The sequence below is a fragment of the Asterias rubens genome, chromosome 12 (genome assembly GCF_902459465.1).
Source record: "Asterias rubens chromosome 12, eAstRub1.3, whole genome shotgun sequence".
NCBI lineage: Eukaryota > Metazoa > Echinodermata > Asteroidea > Forcipulatida > Asteriidae > Asterias > Asterias rubens.
The window spans coordinates 10,912,638-10,934,644 of NC_047073.1; the positions used below are offsets into that span (position 1 = coordinate 10,912,638).

The 22,007-nt window shown below is 37.2% G+C and overlaps 2 protein-coding genes across 2 annotated transcripts in view; both read left to right on the forward strand.

Annotated features, from left to right (window-relative positions):
* Window positions 1-221: 221 nt before the first annotated feature.
* Window positions 222-2,281, forward strand: LOC117297855 (growth arrest and DNA damage-inducible proteins-interacting protein 1-like). The gene is made up of 2 exons (XM_033781017.1): window positions 222-628; window positions 1,576-2,281. The coding sequence occupies exons 1-2, from the start codon at window positions 255-257 to the stop codon at window positions 1,826-1,828; spliced, it is 627 nt and encodes a 208-aa protein (XP_033636908.1). The 5' UTR covers window positions 222-254; the 3' UTR covers window positions 1,829-2,281.
* A 1,738-nt stretch (window positions 2,282-4,019) lies between these two features.
* The window catches only part of LOC117297937, a 39,664-nt gene continuing 21,676 nt past the window's right edge, over window positions 4,020-22,007 (forward strand). The window contains exons 1-5 of the mRNA XM_033781129.1: window positions 4,020-4,227; window positions 5,749-6,443; window positions 9,961-10,129; window positions 16,748-16,878; window positions 20,498-20,793. Coding sequence (XP_033637020.1) covers window positions 5,960-6,443; window positions 9,961-10,129; window positions 16,748-16,878; window positions 20,498-20,793 — 1,080 coding nt within the window. The 5' untranslated portion in view covers window positions 4,020-4,227; window positions 5,749-5,959. The remainder of the gene's footprint in view (window positions 4,228-5,748; window positions 6,444-9,960; window positions 10,130-16,747; window positions 16,879-20,497; window positions 20,794-22,007) is intronic.

Genomic DNA, 22,007 nt, shown 5'->3' on the forward strand with positions numbered 1-22,007 from the left:
TTAAATTTTCAAGATTAGCTGTAAAACTGCTCGTGAAAATAAAAATAATTACTCTCGCGCCAAAATAAAAAAAGTTTACTGTTGGCGAAACACTCACTATTCACAAACAAGGCATGTCCGTTTATGATGGTCGTTGACGAACTACTTGATTTTTTTTTACCACTCAAGTTATACAGCGCCCTCATGCGTTGAAAATAATATTTTAAACCAAGATGGCGGCCTCCACAGGAAAATGCGCGAGACATATTTCTTCAATGTTTTCACCCCGTTTAATCAGGATAAATTCTTCATATAATTGTGGTGCCTCTGCGAGAGTGTACGGAATAAGGTTTTGTAGCAATTTCAAGTCCAAATCGGCATCATATGGTGGTCAGGAAGAGACAGAAAATGTGAACAAAATTGAGCAGCAAGAAGAAACGCCGAAATGGAAGTTAACGAGGCAACATTTTGCGAAACGGTACGCCATGGAGGGCAAAGCTTCAGGAGTTGACCCGAGCATTATGTGGCCAACTCGGTCTGAGCTTGAGAACATTATCAAGGATGAAGAAGAATGGAATCCTTCTCTGCAACAAATGCAGTTAGAAATTGCTGAAGAACAACATGCTAAAGATCAGAAAAGAAAGAAACGGTCAGCACAGTTTTGTCAATAAATATTAATTATTTAATCATTAATACGGCACCGCACAGGTACCCTTTTTTTTTGTTTTAAATTAAAACATTTCCATATCCTGCCGCCACTGGCATGATACCAAAATCTTTTACGTTAGAGCTCTGGTTATTCAACAAAATTAGCTATCATTTTAAGAGCATTATACATGTACTTGTTTCATTCAATGCCTGAGAAAGTGAATTACATTGGTTTTAAAGTCACCTGGAAGTGGTATTTTTTCAAAATAAAGCTTTTGCTACTATACTAATATATGTGTTTTGATGAGTGGAATGTGAATAAACAGTTAACTAAGGTTTTAAAAAATCAGTTCTTATGTTATTTACAAATTTAAGAGTAGACCCCGACCCAAGAGGGCGCTGTTCTTGATGTCAATCGAGGCAGACTTTGCCTTTAATGCGTAGAGTAAACACATTTGCAAAGTACATGTACGGACCAAGTCGTGAGTTTGTACGTTTCAAAAAAAGATTTGTTGGGTTTTTTTCTGGCAATGCTGACCAGGTGTATTGCTGCTGAATTCAGAAAAACACTTTTTGAAACGTACCAACTCACGACTTGGACGTACATGTACTTTGCACGTGTGTTTACTATACGCATTGCAGGCAAAGTCTGCCTCGATTGACGTCACAAAAGGGGTAGGCGGAGTCAGCCCCCCAAACAACTTTATATATTTTTTAAACATATAAATCGTGACAAACAATTACTAAAAAAACTGTTTTATTGTTCGTAAGCATATACTCTTATGTTTGAAAGAAAAAAATCTCTATTTCCAGGTGACTTTAAACTATAAAGCACTGTTCCTGTAAATTTTTTCTTACAATGTAGCAGCGTAGTTGCATATTTTTAAATAGAGCGTATTTTTAACAATTTTTATTAAACAATATAACACTCTGATTCTTTATACACAGGGAAGCGTTGATTGCAGCTAACATGAAAAAGATGCCTCAAATGATTGAGGAGTATTACAAAAAGCTGGCTCAGAAACAAGTAGTGCTCGATGAGCAGACAGCCAAGCGCAATCGTCTCCTTGAAGAAGCCAAGGACAAACTCGGATACGCCATTGATCCAAGAAGCAGCCGCTTCCAGAAGATGGTTCTAGAAATTGAGAAAGAAGAAAAGAAAAGGAAGAAAGACCTAAAGAAGAAAGGAATCCGTATGTAGGGAGGAGAAAAATGTCAGAACGATGAAAGACTTGATGTACATGTGTGGTGTATCTTTAATATCTTGCAGCTCAGACTTTACTTGTGAAACCTGGATTGTATGGCAGATTGTGAAGTCAAGATGATGTGAAGTAAAAGGAACTTCTTGCTAAACTTCTCCCTATCCACACACTTTAATGATTACAAGAACCAGGCATGGAATTTCACGGAGGTCATGGCCTCCATTGCCTTGGTCATGCTTGACCTTAGTGCCCCTTCAAAAACAAGTTGTTGTTAAGTAGTGGGATGAAAAGACACAAACACTTGCATTATTCATGATTGCAGTTACCGGTATATAAAGATTACAAATTTAACAGTTGTGATATGAGTGGACAAAGCACTTGCCTCTCACCAAGGTGACCCCGGTTCGACTCCCGGTCGGGGCCATATGTGAGTTGAGTTGTGCTTTGGTTCTCTGCTGTGAGGGTTTTCCAGACTATCCGGTTTTCCTCCCTCAGGAAAAAAATCAAACACTTTCGATCTTGACTGTGCTCCGTGGTCATAATGGGTTGATGTGGCTGGCTGCTGAATGCACCCTTGCATGCCTGCTTCTCGAACACGTTGTAGCCGCGTCCTTCGCAATTCAGCTGTAGCTGCGTGTAAGGACGATTAGCCCCCACAATTATTATTATTAATATTATAATGATTTAGCGGCATAGCTGTTACTTTCTAATATTTCACAATTTGTTTTTAACAAGAGACATGTGAAACCTTTAGCAACTTTTACTGAAAGAAATACTACTCAATGAAACAAACCAAGGGAAAACACAAAGTGATGTAAACTGTCAACAGTAAGAAACTTGTTGTTGAGGCAAAAACAGGAAGAGTGGAATGAAAGACACCCTTTATCCAACCAAGCAGTTTCAATCTGATTCTGATGGAATGAAAGACACCCTTTATCCAACCAAGCAGTTTCAATCTGATTCTGATATGTAGGTTTATAGTGAAATTAACCCCCAAAAATGTGTTCGAAATGGAAATATTTTGCCAACATTTTAAATGAAAGATACACTTTTTCTAACCAAGCAATCGAAATCTGATTCTGATATGTATGTGAGCGAAATGGAAATATTTTGGAAAGACAATCTTCTTTGCCCAGTTATATCAATTCCCACCAAAGTATTCCCCTCAAAGTTTTGTAGGAAACATTCTGGAGTAATGTTGCAAAGAATCCACAAAAATGCCAAGTCTGTGGGACTCACTGGTATGTCATTTTGTATGGAATAGTAATAAAGTGTGTTGCAATTCATTCAAATAATGATGGACTGAAATTAATTGCTTGTCTTTCATTTGTATTTATGGTGTATTGAATACTATTGAGGGTGATTATGTAAGAGGATGGTTCACCGACAGCTATAGAGAATGCTTTAGTTTGATGAAGCCAAAGCCGTAGCCAGCCCAAACAAGCCATGTTGGTAGTCCAATCATAGAGTAAGGAAATACCCTTAATCTAGTCTATGGTTCAATAAAGCGTGTCACACAAATGGCTTAGAGTGAAACAATAATCAATTTAATTCGTAGATTTAAAAAAATAAGGGGTGGGGGAAACAACAAGATCGAGATGTGACCTGTGACATCACATGTTTACAAAAGAGCCACAGAACCTGGACTTCCTGCAGGCATGATTTGTACACAGCTCAATGGAAGAAGACATAAAATCTTAAAGTTTATGGAGATTGCACTGTCTAATTCTTATCAACTGTTGATATGATGAAAGAGGGCACATCTCAAAACTTGTCCAGCTTTTACTTTCATAACTCTTGGTTTTACGTGGAAATTATGACACAAAATGTCAACTTTTCCATAGGACCAGTGTAGTACAGGTACAAGGTCACACTTATTGTAAACGGTTCACATGGTCTATAGATTTACAAAAATCATAGGGGAAGTGTTGGGGGGTCTATGGTTAAGGCATCTGTTTTCATACTTTACATTTATCGGCACTCTGTTTAATAAGAGTTAATTAACTGCAAGAGGAAAAAATGCATCTTCTTCCCTAATGGAAAAGACCGAAACGGTAGGGTACATCCAGCATCAAAATTTTACCAAATATTACCCCGCTCGTTTTGGAGAATCATAATCGATTTCCGATGGTAACCTGACCGACTTCACACCTCACTGAGAGACGTCATACCAGTGGCGATACAATTCAGTCACCAAGGCGCAGTATTAGCTAACACACGGACCTCCAGCAGCATGCAGCAGTGCAGCTGCAGAGAGCCAACAGGCCGTTGATTTGCTGCGTGCGCGAGATCTGGACACGGTACAAACTGTTTCAGCCACCGCCAACGTAAGTGACCCAAACCGCTGGACTGTCTATTTTTAGCTAACAACTTTTTCTGTGAAAAGCAACCGTGAATTGTAAGTATACCCTCGTTAGAAGTGTTTTGATAATAACATGAATTTATTTGTTGAGTGTACCGGTCTCCATTTGTTGAATTTGACAGCTGTTTTTGACTTGTTAAACCATGGTTAAACAAGTTAATTGTTTGCATGGTAAAAAAATGGCGTTGAGATTTTAACTACTGTTGTTGTCCAGTTTACGGACAAGTCTATTATCGTAGGAGTTAAGTCTCTAGTTAATAACCAAGTAAGTCTTTACTTTTTGTCGGGTGTCTTTAGTTGTTATTTTTTACAATTGATGTTATATTGCCGGAAAGAAAGTGTCGACAGGTTGGGCAAAGCTAGATTTTGTCAAGACTCGAGCATTGTCAATGGTCAAGGCAAGTTATTTTAATAATTTGATTATAATAATATTGCAATGGAAATATCTGACACAAACTGTGCAGCTAGCATGCAGGTGGAGAGATGACAAAAGGCAATATTTCTCACGTGAACACTGTTGAGTACTACTACTAGTCTACTACTGTACTATATAGAGTAGCATTAGAAGATTAGTAAGTTTTAATAGTCTAGTTTTTTTTTGTTAGTACGTAGCTCTTTGTGAATGTGAGGTGTTCAGTTTATTAAATTCTGTCGGGTGCCAGTTCAACTAAGCTACAATTACTAATAACTCATTCAAAACACCACCCAAACAATGGCAAAATTGATGTAATGCTATAAATATATCATGTAGCATTGTTTTTTAGCAAGCATGGCAAGCAAGCCTGATATCTCTCTCTTTTTTTTCAACATGTTTTGATCAATAAGTTTTGCATTTAATGTACATTCAGTTCGGCTGTTCAGTGCTCTCCCAATATTTGTAAGATAATGCACATCTATAAGTTGCGATAACGTAACCCTCCTGCTTCGCCGCCGGCAGGAGGGTTAGTTACGTTATTGCAACTACTCATCTATATGATCTAGGACCAATTGGCGTAAATCACTTACATGTAATGGACAAAACCAAACTTTGGCTGATACACGTAGGGGATAACTTTCCGTATGGCGCCACCACTTTTTCACTAATTTGTACAAAAATCTCATTGAGGTAAATTAAATACTATATTACTTCATATCGAATGAAAAAGTGATGGCGCCATACAGAAATTTTTGCCACAAAGGCCTACAATGTAAACAAAAATATTAATAAATATTTAATTCATTAATTTCGCAAAACAAAAATCATTACAAACATAAGAATGCCTTTGAAGGTTGCCCAGCTCAAAACCAAAGATAAACACCAAGCAGTAAACATTTTGATCACTGTGATCTGGCCAAACTTCAAAAATTTGGTTAATAATTTCCTGCAGTTTTGAAATATCCTTGGGAGAAACCTGGACAGTTGATTTTATTTAAGACACTGCATACCTTTGTATTGTCAGTGATTGTTTCCACAGTAAATTTGGCTATAAGAGAAATTGTATAGTTTGTGTTCAGTTGTTTAAAATGGTTTAACGAAAAACTAACAAGATTTTAATGATTTTTTCCCCTCATTTGCAGGCAAACAAAATTTCAAGAAAATGAGGCTCAAAATCAAGAGGGAAAACATCAATGCATTTTAAGTAAACTTGGTGAAAAAAGAATCAACAAAACTAAGTGAATCATCGGACAAAATGTGATTTGAGTCAAGGTGGAAATCATCATTGTTTTATGTTGCTCTCACGTGTAACTTTGATGCCAAGGAGGGCATCCAGTCACATTACCAGCGAAGATGAGATTTCATCCTCGTTGCCATGGAAGCAATATTGAACTCACAGAGGAGGACACGAGAGCAACTCGCGTAAACAGTTTCAGCCACGCGATTGTGTACAGCAACCGACCCCTCTCCGCGGGGCAGAAGATTTCGTTTGAATTCTGCAAGTACGAGACGTGCTGGAATGGAGCGCTACGAGCAGGTTTGACCAATCGGAATCCGGATAGCATTGACCCAGGTGCCTTACCCCAGTATCTACTGCCGAACCCCACAGAGCAACATGTACCTGGAACGTGGGCCAAGCCACTCCCAGAAGACAAGGCAAAGACAGAGAATCTCTTCTCATTTTTCTACACGGAGGAGAGAGTGGTGCAGTTCTTTATAAACAATGAACATCTGCAACAATATGAAATACCGGACAATTCGGTTGACATTAGTAAACCAGTTTGGGTTGTGCTGGATCTCTATGGATGGACTGTGTCTATAAGATGTGTTCAACCAAGTAAGTACCTTTTAAGATACTCAACCTTACTGTTGTTATTATTGTATCTTTCTTGTGAGTAATGTCTTGTGCACTGTTTTCAGTAGAAACCTTTTTCTATGATGAAGTTTTAGTTTTAGTTTTACGTATATGTGGGAGGAAAACCATCAATTCGAGGGAAAACACTTAAAAACAGGTGGACTGAAACCCAATCAAAGTCCCCTTGTCCTGTATAGAGCTGAACCACAGGGAAATAAACTGCTAAGCCAACCCGATCCCCAATTATGAATGTTTCCCCTGCATGAAAATGTTTGTATAAAATGGGTGGGGAAAGTAAACAACTTTGTAAAAAGTAAAAGAACATTTACAGAATTGGTTTTTGCTAACAAATCAGTTGCTGACAGTTCAAACACTTCATGTAATCCACCAATACATAAACTGAAAAACCTCTAGAAGTTGAGATTGATCTGCCATCTGGGTCACAAGAAAATAGTGGAAAACCGATTACACAATTTGCATGACATCGATACAAAAACAAAAATGAATAAAACGCTCAGTGAGCGTTAAACTCCAAAAAGGGAATTAGTTTTATTTATTTCTCATCAAGTTTAACATTTCAGACGGAAATATTTCAAGGGATGTTTTCTACTATCATCATCATTAGACCATGTAAGTTTTATGTAAATCTGTGATCTTCACAATTTTTGTTCTGACCAATTCTGTACACTAAGCAATCAAAATTTTATTACCAATTCATAAATACCCTAGACAGTTTCCCTACTCCTATTGGTGGAGAGCGCGTCACGTGGGGGTGTTTAAACGGTTGATAATGACCAGTATTTATGACCGACTGACTTCCGTGTGTCAGCAGTCAGGCGCGCAAGATTATTACGCGGACACAGTTCATAGCTATTAGTTACAGTGCGTAATCTATTTAAGCGCGCGCGCGTAATCTATTTCTAAGCGCGCGCAACACACAACCCACGCGCAACAGACTCTTCACAAAGTTTTTGAGAAAAAAATATTTCAAACCTCGAATTTTCAATTGTCAAAGTGTCTGTAATTGTATTTTTTTACGTTTTTTAACAAAAGGGCATTTATGAATGAGAATAAAAGAGTAGTGACTCGTTCTTAAACGTCCGTTTAAAACCCGGCAGGGTCGTTGCCGTGCGCTAAAGACCCTCACCTTCGGCTCGGGCCTTTATCACACGGCAATTCGACCCTGCCGGCTTTAAACGGCGTGTAAGAACTGGTCGCTACCCTTTTATTCCCTCATTAAAATTATTTATTTATTTGGTCGAAATCAACCAAATCGTAAAAAAAAAACCTGTTGAACAGGCTGTGCAAAGCTCGCATGTTCTTACTTAAACGCTGTTCTTACATTATGAACATTGCTTAAAGGATCACGTTGCCTTGGATCGGTCGCGTTGGTCTTTGAACCCCTGGTGGGATTCGAACCCTTGACCCTTGCAATTCTAGAGCAGTGTCTTACCAACTAGACTACCGAGGTTGCCCAGTAGCTAGAGGCAGTTCGAATCCTATGTTTTGGCAGGGGGTACCGCAACGATAAATTTGCATCGGGGATAAAGAATATGAAGTTTTACCCATACATTTTTTTTATTTATCCATACACCGATGTGTGTTAGCACTTCATACTCAGTACTTTTAACATCTGTTATACTGTGACATCATCATGTTAAAGGCAGTGGACACTATTGGTAATTGTCAAAGACTAGCCTTTACAGTTGGTGTATCTCAACATATGCATAAAATAACAAACCTGTAAAAATTTGAGCTCAAATTGGTCGTCGAAGTTGCGAGATATTAATGAGAGAAAAAACACCCTTGTCGCACCATCAGACCATGGTCGCACGAAATTGTGTGCTTTCAGATGCTTGATTATGAGACCTCAAATTCTAAATCTGAGGTCTCGAAATCAAACTCGTGGAAAATTACTTCTTTCCCGAAAACTACTCCACTTCAGAGGGAGCCGTTTCTCACAATGTTTTATACTACCAACCTCTCCCCCAAGGTTTTATGCTAAAAATTAATACTTCTTTTGAGTAATTACCAATAGTGTCCACTGCCTTTAAATGAAAAGAGCCTCCAGGCCTGAACTTCGGAGTCCTGCAGGCCCATTTCGTCTTCAGCACAACTTTGGAAGAAAACATAAAATCTTGTATTTCATCCAGATTGTACATACATGTATCTCAAAACTTGTTCAGCTGTTATTTGTTAAAATTCTTGAATTTATGTGGAAATAATGACACAAAATGTTAAATTTCCCATATTTATGACCAGTGTTGAAAGTTCTTGCCTGCCAGTGAGCCCTGGAATGTTCCTGTTGACTGTTTTTGTAAACAGGTCGCATGGTCTAAAAGATGTGAAAGAGTATCCAACAAAACGAAAGTATTCCTTGTAAAAACATTTAAAGCCATTGTACACTTTCGGTACAGAAAAAAAAAGTTCACAGATTTACAAATAATTTACAGGGTTTACAGTGGTAATGGTGAAAGACTTCTTTTGAAATATTGTTCCATGAAATGCTTTACTTTTTGAGAAAAATTAAAACAATATCAATTCTCGATAGCGAGAATTACGGATTTATTATAAACACATGTCATGACACAGCGAAATGCGCGAAAACAGGAGTGGGTTTTCCCGTTATTTTCTCCCGACTCCGATGACCGATTGAGCCTAAATTTTCACAGGTTTGTTATTTTATATACAAGTTGTGATACACGATGTGTGGGAATTGGACAATACTGTTTACCGAAAGTGTATACATGTAATGGCTTTAAAGGAACATTACAGAATTGTTTTTTGCTAACAAATCAGTTATTATTATTATTATTATTATTATTATTATTATTATTTTATTCGCCATAACAGTACAAAACAAAATACATTGACAACATTATACCCCAAGATGGGCAAGGGACAACAAAAGCAAATACATACTATGATCCGTAGATCTGTTGCCCCACACCTGGGGTACACAATAAAATTAATATAGATTTAACATAATATAGTACACAAAGCAATAATAAAAGCAGAAAATTAAAAATCAATAGAAAATGCTAAATATATATTAAGAATAAAAAATAAATTAAATTAAAAATAAATAAATAAGTTGCCGGCAGTGTAAGCACTTTATGTAATGTAATCCACCATAATTTAAACTGACAAACCTGTAGAAATTTGAGATCCACCATAATTTAAACTGACAAACCTGTAGAAATTTGAGATCGATCGGCAATCTGGGTCACGAGAAAATAATGAAAACCTGATAACACATTTTGCATGATATCGATTTTAAACAATAAATGAATATTACACTCACTGAGCGATAAACTCCAAACATTTAATTATTTATGACATTTTATACATTTCAAGGGATGATTTCTGTTATCATCATCATTAGACCGTAAGTTTTTAATGTAAATCTGTGATTTTAAACAAGTTCTTTTCTCACCAATTCTGTAATGTTCCTTTAATCAAAAGAGAAAATATGAAAATGTTTATTGTTTTTTCATAGTTCAAGATGACGTCCCATCAGAGGTGATCTCCCGGGGGCCAGAAGCAACAGCGGCGTTTCAAGTTGCTGCTAATTCTGGAACTAAGGCGGTACATCGCACGCGCTTGATGATCATTGGGCAGGCTGGAGCGGGAAAGACTAGTCTCAAGAAAAATCTACTGGGGCAAAGGTAATATCATTTTTTCCCGCATTATCTACTTGATTTTTTTTGTTTTTGAATTATAAGACCAATCTACAGGCCTGATATTTTATCTTTGAGAGGGCAAGGCCTTTTTCATTTTGAAAAGAGCACTTCCATTGAAGAATAATAAAGTCTATGAAAACTTTTGAAGAGGCACCAAGGCTAAGACCAGGGTGCCTCCACGGTTTTCGTGAAATTCCAGGCCTGCCTTTTAAGGGTGTACAAGGTGTTACGGCACAATCTGCAATCTAACTTGCCAAGAAACATTGGGGCCCAATTGGACTTGCTGGAACACCAGAGCTTGTGTCTGTTGCACTTGACCACTCGCTCTGCCACAACACGGCAGGTACGATGACAATTCCAATTTGTCAAGATGCATTCACACCATAATTGTAACACATGACCCTGTGGAGGGCAGTTAAAAATGATGACTTAATACTGAATCAATGGATCAAAATCAGGCAAAATAATTGTAAATTGTACTTTCTTAACCAATCTCTGTTGAGGTTCATGTATTTGTAAGTATCCTGTCATACTCTGAAATGACATGGTAACTCAACATTTAAACGGTTGGACTCTAATTATGGTGATCATGCCTGATCCCATGATCATTTTTTTGAAGTTACAAAAATACAAGTCTTATGAAGCCGTGTGTGTGAAATATGCCACCAACACACACTAAGACAGAATTGTTCGTCTACTAAATTACATAATCGAACTCATTTAGACTAAGGTGGCTTAACAGTGCTCTGGGTTTCTTATTTGGTCATCATGCAGGTGGGTGTGTTTCATTGGCTAATAGGTGAGTTTTGTCTGCAAAAGAACAGAACAAAATGAGGCAGTATGTTAGTTATTAAAATATTGAAAAGATGAAAGGACAGATATATTCAGTTGAAAAATTCTTAAATAAAAAATGATGTTATTGAAAGCAAACAATTTCTTTATAAAGTGCTAAAAGATAGATGAGTGGTCAAAGAAATCGTTTTTTGCCCAGTTGAAAATTTTGGGTATTATGCCTTATAGATGGTAGAGTTGATAAATTTTCCAAATGTTTGGAAACTGTCAGAGGGAGTGCACTGCTTAGTAAATTTGACAACTGCCGTATTGCAATTTTTTTTGTATGTTTCAAAAATGGTTTGCATGGTAACATGCTTGTGAAAAAAACTTGCAGGTGACCAAATATTTGTTTTTAGACTTGACCTGCCGGCAGGTGAAAAAATAGTTAAGGGAAATATAGTTTACGTGTGTTCGCCTCCTGCGATGTGACAAATTTTCAGTCTTTTATATTTCTTTTAGAATCTCATCCCTGATAAATAAATTAAAAAGTCTAATTAAAAAAGTTTATATATTATATATAATTGAAAAACCCCAAAGCAATGCCCCGGTAAAAAAATATAAAAAATATTCAGAGTGGGACACTACACTGGTCATACGGGAAGTTTACCACATAAGTTCAAGTGTTATACAAACAACAGCTTGACAAGTTCACTGAGGCTTAATTTGACTGAGCCGAGGAATTTATCATAGCATACACTGTGGACAATAATATTTCACCAGGGGTCTTTGTTAAACCATGGCTTCGGCTCTGGCTCTTGGCTCCATCTGCTGATGTTAGAACCACTGCGTGCAATACGCGCTGCTCCAAAACTACAGGTTGAAGGCCGGGATACATTTCCACTGCAAATCCAGCACACACAGCCTAAGCCTGAGCCAGAGCCCAATCCGAGGTTTGAGAAAGGCCCCCAAAGAGAGCTGCTCAAGCAGCAATAATAAAACTTTTCTGATGAACAAAAATGAGAAGGAGATTACCAGTTGTGTACATGTTGGATGGTGTTTTGGCTTGTATAGTAACTTTTTTTCTGGTTTTAAAGCATAGTTTGTTGGTGCTTCCTTTCTGTTTGCGATTGTTGGGCCCTGGATGCTTCGTCTGCAACTTAACTTAATATGATGAAAATAAAATGCACTCTAGGGAGAGGGAACCATCTTATCAAGAACAGCTTTGTCAACAGGTTCTTACACAGCATGAAGAAGAAAATCAATAAATACAATGAGCAGTTGTTTGATTAAGCTGGCCAAAAATAGATGTGCCCACAACCCCCCCCCCCCCTTGCAGGCCCAGGTGTCAACATAAACGAGGGCATTCAACAGTATAAAGTCATGGTACAAAATGTTGTTGACAGTTTTTCTTATTAATGAAAGCTAAAAATGCCCTTGAAAAAAAAATATATATATAATATAAAAAAAAAAAAACACAAACCTTATGGAACGTGCTGTTGCATGGATGTTAATTGTGGCCTCTGGACATGCTGGTGCACAGAAAAAAAATATATTGACTGGTGATTGGTTTGGTTGTAGTAGACAAGGCTGCCTCGGTCTCCATTCTGGTTGCCATGGCGATAGATGCAGGCGCAATGGAGGGAGAGAAAGTAGGAGCCCACATCTAATTGATGACATCGAGTTTTGCGTACAGCTTCTGAAACGATGACTACGTCGATTTTACCAAGCCTTAGCGTTAGACCCGAAGCTATCTGGATGCACGGTTGAAACCAAGGTGGTCTGGAGGGAATGTAGCAATTGAACGATAATTGCGGCTTTGAAGGACCAAACTGACGGCCAAACTGAAAGACAGACAATAATGTCTGATGCGTAATTCCTTTGCCCTTTCATTATTGAAAAGATCATAAAATAAAAAATGCCCCTGCAAGCATACGATAAAGTATTCATAATTGTACAAGCAGTTTACTTTGTATATTGTTTTGGATTAGACAGTGTTGACGTTTCGACCCACGCTTTCTCGGCAGCTAAATGGCAACAAAACACGACACAATTGAATTGAAAGACAGACAACAAATATTTTCTAAAGAACTGTTTTGCCCTTTCATAAGTGAAAAGATCAAACATGAAAATGTGTATTGTTTTGTGTTGATACATAACCTGAACTTCAAGCCTTTATTATTTGTTGCATTTTTTTCATTTTTACCAAGTGGGTTATTTTAGTTGGTCAGCAGTTTGCAACAGCTAATTCTGTTTTCTCGTTAGACTGTAGTGTTAAGTTCAACAAATTAATGTATTGTAAGCACAACATGACAGTGAATTTAAAGCAACATAAACATAAGCGAGTGGTGATGTTACACCAACTACTGGGTACCTCGGGGGAAGGTTATGAGAATAAATTAAAGATCTGCTCATCATGAAGAATGTGATGATGTACTGTAGTGACGTTAGAGAATGGATTGCTGCACACTGTCTCATTTATTTTAAGGCGTTACAAGAACTGCCAACTCTCCCTAATTCTGCAGAAATTTTCCCTGAAAATAAACCAGTCTTTCCATATTCTGACAAAATATAAACAAATCTCCCTAATTGTGGAAGCTTTTTGCCTATTAGGTTGAATATAATTCTAGAATCTCCCCGATTGTTATATTAAATTTGTTTTGATTGCAGGATGCAAAATGTTGGCAGCTCTGTATTACATTACACTAAACATGGCTTTGAAATTTACACTGGACCGATAGCTTGAGTCCAGTAATTTTTGAAGTCCTGCCAGTAATCATACAAGCTATGATCATACAACTCTGGTGGTCTTGTGTTTTTCAATTGAATAACGATGCCTGAAGTTCTCTGTCAATCTTGGAAAACAAAAGGTCAATATGTTGAATTTTAGTCAGATCAATATCTCTCGTTAAAGTGAAATGAGATAAATCTTCTCTTAGTACGGATTCAAATAGAAACAATCTGTGTAGTTATTTTGTTTCCTCATTTAAGATTTTGGTCTTTTTGGTTAAAATAAATTCTGGTCAAGTAAACATTTTTAGCTGAAAAAAGCCCTGCTGTCTGGGGAGTTTTCCCTTAAATTCGAGCCCTTGACTAAGGCATTCTTAAAGGAATTAATTAGAGACACACTGTCATTCTGTACATGGGTTCTAAAGGAACACGTTGCCTTGGATGTGTCGAGTTGGTCTTTGAAAACCGTTCTGTAACCGTTTGTTGTAAAATGTATATGGTTAGAAAGATATTGTAAACGTAGAATACAATGATCTACACAAATATGCTTCGAAATTGCACGGTTTTCTTTTGACCCTGTCGACTAACACAGTTTGCCATTTATGGGAGTCAAAATTTTGACTCCCATAAATGGCCGACCGTGATAGTTCGCGACGAAAAAGGAAAACCGTGCAATTTCGAGTGATACTTGTGTGGATCATTATATTCTACTTTTAAAACATCTTTCTAACCATATGCATTTCATAACAAACGGTTTCAAACGCTTTTAATAGACCAACTCGTCCGATCCAAGGCAACGTGTTCCTTTTAAGTCCCAACCTGATTGCGTGGGTTTTCTCAATTGGGGTTTTCCTCCCTAAAACTGAATATTTCTTGTTGTTGTTGTTCATGCTAATTGTTCTGTCATTTTTGCTTGATGTGGGTTCAAATCCCGGTCTTGACACTTGTGTCCTTAAAGCAATACATTTAAAACCACTATTTCTTTGTCCTTTACATAAAATGTAAAGCTGCTAGTCCGGTGTGTTGTAGATTGCACGTTAAGAAACCAGGCTACATTTATCACCAAGAGAAGGGGTTCGCCCCAGTGTTTCTGGCAGTAGCTATAACTCAGCACCGTGTTACAAAGCGTCGCATAATTGGGTCTCATAGATCAAAAACTTCAGAACCTGTCTGGAAAAACATAATGATATAAAGCACCTTGAAATGCCTGAAGATAAAGCCTTGACAAATATTATTATTCCTCAGGAGCTGTACAAAAACACAGCATTTGAAGAATTTAAAATGTAACATTAAACAGTGTTGTATAGTATTGGTTTGCATTTTGGACTTATTCAAGCATTATTTAAAATTATTTTCTGTGTATTTATTTGTTTAGAAATAAGATATCAACCTTGGCTTTTCAGGATTTCAGAATAATTTTGTGTCATTTACACGATGTCTGAACATGAGAGCATGTACATGTACATGTACAAAGTGTATTTCATATTTTGAATGCTCTACTGTACACAACCCATACATGTTGACGCATGAACACCCACGCATCCAATATACACTTGATTATTATGTTCAAAGCTCTTTTTCCCTCATCACTACGGAAACGCGTAAATGCCGACATGGTGTTATTTCAGCATCATTTCACTACATTCCATTTGTTGTTCAACGGTAGCAGAACCAGCTTTTGACTGCGGTGTTCTTTAGAATTTCATACTAGACTGTTAAATGTTGCATCAATTGTTCAAACGCTGTTGCTTTGTATAGCTCTTAAAGAATAATATTTAATAAAGAATAATAGTATAAACTGTTTTTTGAGCAGTATAAGTTGTTTTTGCTTGACCTGGGTTCGAGTTCAGATCTTCACCCTTATCAAGACATTTAAAAAAGACTTACTATGTGTAGCTTTCTGATCAAATTTCTAAACTCTGTCTGGCGAGTGGTTGCTGGCATGCGTATGAATTCAGGACCCAATTTCATAGAGCTGCTTAAAAGCACACAAAAAATAGCTAAGCACAACAACATTTTGCTCACCAGAAAAATTTTACCAGCTGAAATACCATTTTTACATGTACGGTCACTTCCTTTGGAAAATCCCAGGATCTTGCAAAGGAAGTGCCGTTTATAAAATGAAAATGACCGTACCATCTCAAAGATAAAATTTCAGGCCTGAAATGTTCATAGATTTTTATATGACTTTCATAAAGATGGTCACAGTAGAACCATGTTCCCTAGAAATGTTTTTAATTATAGAACAAATGTTGTCTGCGTGCTTTATTAAAGAAATTACGGCAGACTATTAGGAGGTTTCCAGGCGAAGGGCCTACTGTCTGAAACTTGATAATTTGTTTTGCTGCAGATTTTACTTAAAGGCAGTGGACACTATTGGTAGTTGTCAAAGACTAGCCTTCACAGTTGGTGTATCTCAACATATGCATAAAATAACAAACCTGTGAAAATTTGAGCTCAATCGGTCATCGAAGTTGCGAGATAATAATGAAAGAAAAACCACCATTGTCACACGAAGTTGTGTGCGTTTAGATGGTTGATTTCGAGACCTCAAGTTCTAAATCTGAGGTCTCGAAATCAAATTCGTGGAAAATTACTTCTTTCTCGAAAACTATGGCACTTCAGAGGGAGCCGTTTCTCACATTGTTTTATACCATCAACCTCTCCCCATTACTCGTCACCAAGTAAGGTTTTATGCTAATAATTATTTTGAGTAATTACCAATAGTGTCCACTGCCTTTAAGAGGCATAAGGCCAAAATAACAAAATCATGTTTAGCATGTCCCCACAACCTTGTTGAACCCACCTTGTGAATGCAAGTCCTGCAGTCCAACAACTTGACCACAGAGGCCGCCTCCTTTAGAAATAAAAATAGCCCAGCCAGCCGGTTGTCTTTAAAAATGTGTCGGCCGGCCATTTTGAGGAAAAAAAAGAAGAGAAAAGGCCCTCCTTTCCTTTGTTTCATAAAAGGCAGGACGCTAAACATGTATTTGTTTGATTTGGCCTTACTGTCTGAACGTAATAATTTGTTTAACTGCAGCTTTTATAATTTAAGAGCCATTTTATCTATATTTTTAAGAACATTTTGTTTTGTTTTGATAGATGCGAGACTGAGGAGACATCAACAAGCGGAATTGACGCTACCCATCTCTGCCACATCCTTAATAAAGATGGAGCTCACATCTGGCAGGAACAGCCCATAGAAAAGTCGGACCTGGAAAAAGCCACGCTCGGTGAGTGTCTCCGAGAGAGCCTAATGGATTTAGTTTCTTTTCATTATTATCCTGGAAATTATATACACATAATTCAATTATTTAATTAGGTTAAGTGTAGTCTTGAAAACTTCTTTAAGACACACATTAGAAAAAAACCTGAAGAAAAACCTTGGAACTCTTAATTCAATAAGATTTCTCGTTACCGGGTATCTTAAATGTGTTATACAGGATTGGTAGAGCTGAGTGAGTTCATGTCTTGTGCGATCAACCATTGAAGGGACACGTTGCTTTGGATCAGACGAGTTGGTCTACGAAAAGTGTTTGAAACCGTTTGTAATGAAATGCTATATGGTTAGAAAGATGTTATGAAAGTAGAACATAATGATCCACTCATGCACGTGCCTCAAAATTGCGTGGTTTTCTTTTAGTTTGCAAATTAACAATGCCTACAATTTTGTGAAGTCAAACACAAATTGGCGTGCCGTGTTAATTCTTGTCGTTTATGGAAAACCATACTCTGACTTTACGATCATCTCAACAGTCATTGCTTTCTGCTACTAGAGCTTCTTCCATTTTTTATGGCCACAGATCTTTTTCTTATGCCGCACCGTTTCTTTGGAATAGTCTTCCTGTGCATATTCGCCAAGCTAATACTTTACAATGTTTTAAGTCCTTGTTGAAAACTCATTTGTTTAAAGCTTCTTTTTTGTAATTTGCCTATTTGTATCTTGTATCTTTCTCTAATTGTTTATTTTATTGTTTCTTTAATGCGCTTAGAGGCTTTTGCATTAGGCACTTTACAAATGTCTTATTATTATTATTATTATTATTAAAACCGGCAATTTTTAGGCATTTATGTGTCGATCATTATATTCCACTTTTAAAACATGTTTCTAACCATTCATTTCAGAACAAACGGTTTCAAATGCTTTTCATAGAAAATTTTTGCATTATTTGTTGTTTGAATTATTGTACACTCTTGGCACTGAACACTATTTTGTATTACTAATTTTTAGCATAAAAACGTACTTGAGTAACGGCTCCCTCTAAAGTGCCATAGTTTTTTAGAAAGCGGGTAATTTCTCACTCAAATAATAAAATACTTCATCTGAAGCCTTATTTATCTAAAGCACACAAATTTGTGCAACAAGGGTGTTTTTTCTTTCATTGTTCTCTTGCAACTTCAACGACCATTTGACCCTAAATTTTCACAGGTCTGTAACTTTATGCATTTTTGGGGTACACCAAGTGAGAATATTGGTCGTTGACAATTACAAAAGGTGTCCAGTGCCTTTAAGGATTAGTATGCCACCAAAAGTGATGCTTTTGAGTGCTTACTGAAAACAGAGCCATGAAATTGGGCCTATAAATGGCATAGTCATAATGCATTCTGTAGCCCATCCACTCAACAGAACTTCTGTCCTCTCCTTTTCCTGTCTCCTCGAAAAACCTTTTTTTTTTCCAAGGATGTCACCTTGTCTGGAATTATCCAAAGAAAATAATCAAAAAAAGAAACTTTAAACTGCAAAATTAGCATGATTTGTAATGAAAGTTTATTTCACCAGGTCTCTCTCTCAACAGAGGAAAACAAATCTCCACAGATTTGTTTTGTAAATTGATCTGACATGTATATTACTGGATGTCTGGAATGTAATTATTTTTGGAAGTCAGATAATGTTATCAAATTTATGCTTTTGTTGCAGTCTTGCCAATCAAATTGTGTATAGAAAACTCAGTATGAGGGTCTGTGTTTATTGTATTTTTTGTAATGAAATTATCAAGAGCTCTGTGAGCTGAAGATTGACCTGTGTATAGAAGACTACATGAATACAGTCTCATTTGTACTGTGCATTAGTGCGTAACATTTGAACAACATGCATACCGAGTCACTGGACTGTTAAGTATCATTTGTCGCCATGGTAGCATGCAGTGTTGTTTTGTACATTTCAAAGCATTCGATAAAGTCTGAGCTAAGGTCAAATTGTCGGGCCACTATTAGGTATTTTTTGCAATTTTTTGCATTGTATGTATACCATCCATTTCTTTTGGTTGGTAAGCAGTTTGCCCACTTAATTCTATTTTCAACATTTTAAAGGCAAAGTACATGATATGTTTTTGGGGGAAAAAAGTAACTTAATTTTTGTATTTTATTATTATAAAATAAGGGGTATAAATTTGGCTCACTGGTTTCCGGAACCCCGGTTTGCATTCCACCTAAGATCACAGATTTGCATGTGGTTTGGGTTTTCAGTCCCTACCTGATTGTGTGGGTTTTCCCCATTGGGGTTTTCCCCATTGACATCTACATGTAAAACCGAACGTTTCTTCTTGTTTCCTAATTCATCCTTTTATTGGGTACACCAAGGACATTATGCAACTTAACCTCCACCTGTGATGTAATGCTATTGTCCCAGCACTCAATTATTTTGCACGAATGGGGCAAATTTGTTTATCACAGCCATCACGTCATTCGTGCAAAATAATGGAGCGATGAGACAATAGCATGACGTCACCAGTGGAGGTTAAAAACAAACAACTACAAAATAACTGTTTGATTTTTCAGTGATTTTGTTTGCGCTCACATTGTTCTTCCTTCGATTGTAGCTATTGAATATGCATGGGTCTTCAAATGCTATTTCCCTGGCATAATTTGAGACATATGGTAGACATTTGAGACATTGGTCGGGAGGTAAATTGTATAACGACACTTGGATGTACAAATATATGTCTTTACTAATACTTCTGTGCTTTGTTATTTTTGTGGAATTGTCAGAACATTTTTTCGGTTTCAAGAGAATAAGCTTGTCACAAAGAAACCTGGACAATGCCAAGACAACAAAGGCACTCGGATGCAGTTCTCTTTCGAGAAAACATGAGATTCATTCAACGTGAATCACAAAACCTCTGCCGTGAGCCACGGCTGATAAATGTTTCCATGGCTTTAAGTTTTGTATTATAAAGTCCCCTTTAACCTTTTAGGGAAATACTACTAGCTGCAAAATCCTATAATTGATTACCCTGATTATCAACATAGTTATTTATAAAACATTAAAAATCCCATGGATAGCTTTAATAAGCCAACCGGAACTCCTGAGGGAGGTTTGCAGCAATGGTTTCAGTTCAAATTAAATGGAAATCTGAACCGATGCAAAGACGTGTATGATCTTCACAAATATTGCTCATATCTATTAAGAAATTGATCGGAACAGGAAAGATCAGATGATATCTCAATAAAGGTTGCATATAGGCCCCCCTCCCCCCTTTCACCAACGGAAGTATACTGCTTGACGGCCTGATTTGGAAACGGGGATACTTAAAACCAATTAGAAATGTCTAGATTGATTTTGAAAACATTCTAAGAGAAGATTTATCTCTTTTGATTTATGGGTGCTACTTAGCAGGATTGAAAGATATTTGTGAGACTCAATTTCAACATTTGAACATTATTCTTTTGAAGAAAAAAAAGATGTTGAATTAAAATATATTAAAAAAAACAAGACATCCAGACTTTTCCTGTTTTGAGCTTTCTGACCTGACACTGAAACCACTGGCCTTGGGTTATTGATCCAGTGTACAAATTCAAACCCAGGTGCATCTTGGAGATTAAAATTTATTTTGCTTTTTTCTTTCGCTGTAGATGAATCCAGAGAAATAGAAGAGGAGTACGCCAAGACTATAGCTCTCAACATCGCCCATGAGTTCTTAAGACGACAGAAGACCGATAAGAATCTTATCATTGAGGATGAGAGAGGGGCTGCGGAGATGGAAGATGCAGGCAAAGAAACTACTGAGAAAGGAGCCAAGGAGGAGGGGGAGAGGAGTGATGGGTTGATCAAGGAAAAGGAGGTTGTGGCAGATGAGGAAGACGAGGACAAGCACGAAGCAGAAGTTATTAGTGATCTGGAGGTGACTGATTCAAACCGCATGTTTGAGGTAGGAACATTAATTTAATGATTATTAAGGGAATAAAAGGGTAGCGACGAGTTCTTACACGACCGTTTAAAGCCGGCAGGGTCGAATTGCCAGGTGATAAAGGCCCGAGCCGAAGGCGAGGGCCTTTAGCGCACAGCAACTACCCTGCAAGATTTTAAACGGACGATAAAGAACGAGTCACTGCTCTTTTATTCCCATTCAAAAATGCCCTTTTGTTAAAAAACATTAAAAAAAACACAATTACAGACACTTTGACAGTTGAGGTTTGAAATAATTGTTCAAAAACAATGTGAAGAGTCTGTTGTGCGTGGGTTGTGTGTACACGCACGCACTTAGAAATAGATTATGCGCGCGCGCTTAGAAGTACATGTAGATTACGCACTGTTACTAATAGCTATGAATTGCGTTCTGCATGATAATCTTGACACGCGGAAGCCAGCCGGTTATAACACTGGTCATTATCAACTGTTTAAACACCCTCACGTGATGCGGTCTCCACCAATAGGAGTAGAGAAACTGTCTGGGGTATTTATGAATATCTTTTTAAATTCTATTTTGCAATACTACTTGTATAAAATACCTTTTCCCATGCTTTGTTTAGGCTTTTTAGATGATTTTTTTTTCTTCTTACTTTTTTAAAACATACACCAAGTTTAGTTTGCTTTCGTTTTTAATAACATGGCTGCCATGTTCATGGTTGAAAATTTGTAAAGTATTTTTATTGTCTAGGTTTTATAGTTGTTATTGTGTCAACCAATTTGTTGAAAGAAAACTTTTCGACTTCAACACTAGTCACGACTAATTTTCTATTGATACTCTCAAGATCCAGTGCAGGATACTGTCATGAGTGACACAATTGGTTGACCAACCAGGAGGTTGAAGTGATTAACCGAGTAGTTGAATAACGGTTGTCGTGACTTGACTAAATAATCAATAGTCACAACTTTGGCACACTAGTCGCAGTAGTCGCCCAGGCTTACATTGTAATGTGCATTGTACATCAGCCCATCCCAGCACCTAATCGGAGGTGCAGGGATCAGGCCAAAAAAGTGATGATACATTCACGACATTAATTTAATCATAACTGCAGGATGGCATTCTATTAGACAGCGAGGAAGGAGAGAAATATTCCAAACAGTTTGATGATGGAAAATATTTTTTCTTCTTCCTGTTTTTATTCCGCTGAAAGTGAAGCGTGGTGATAGAATTCTTGA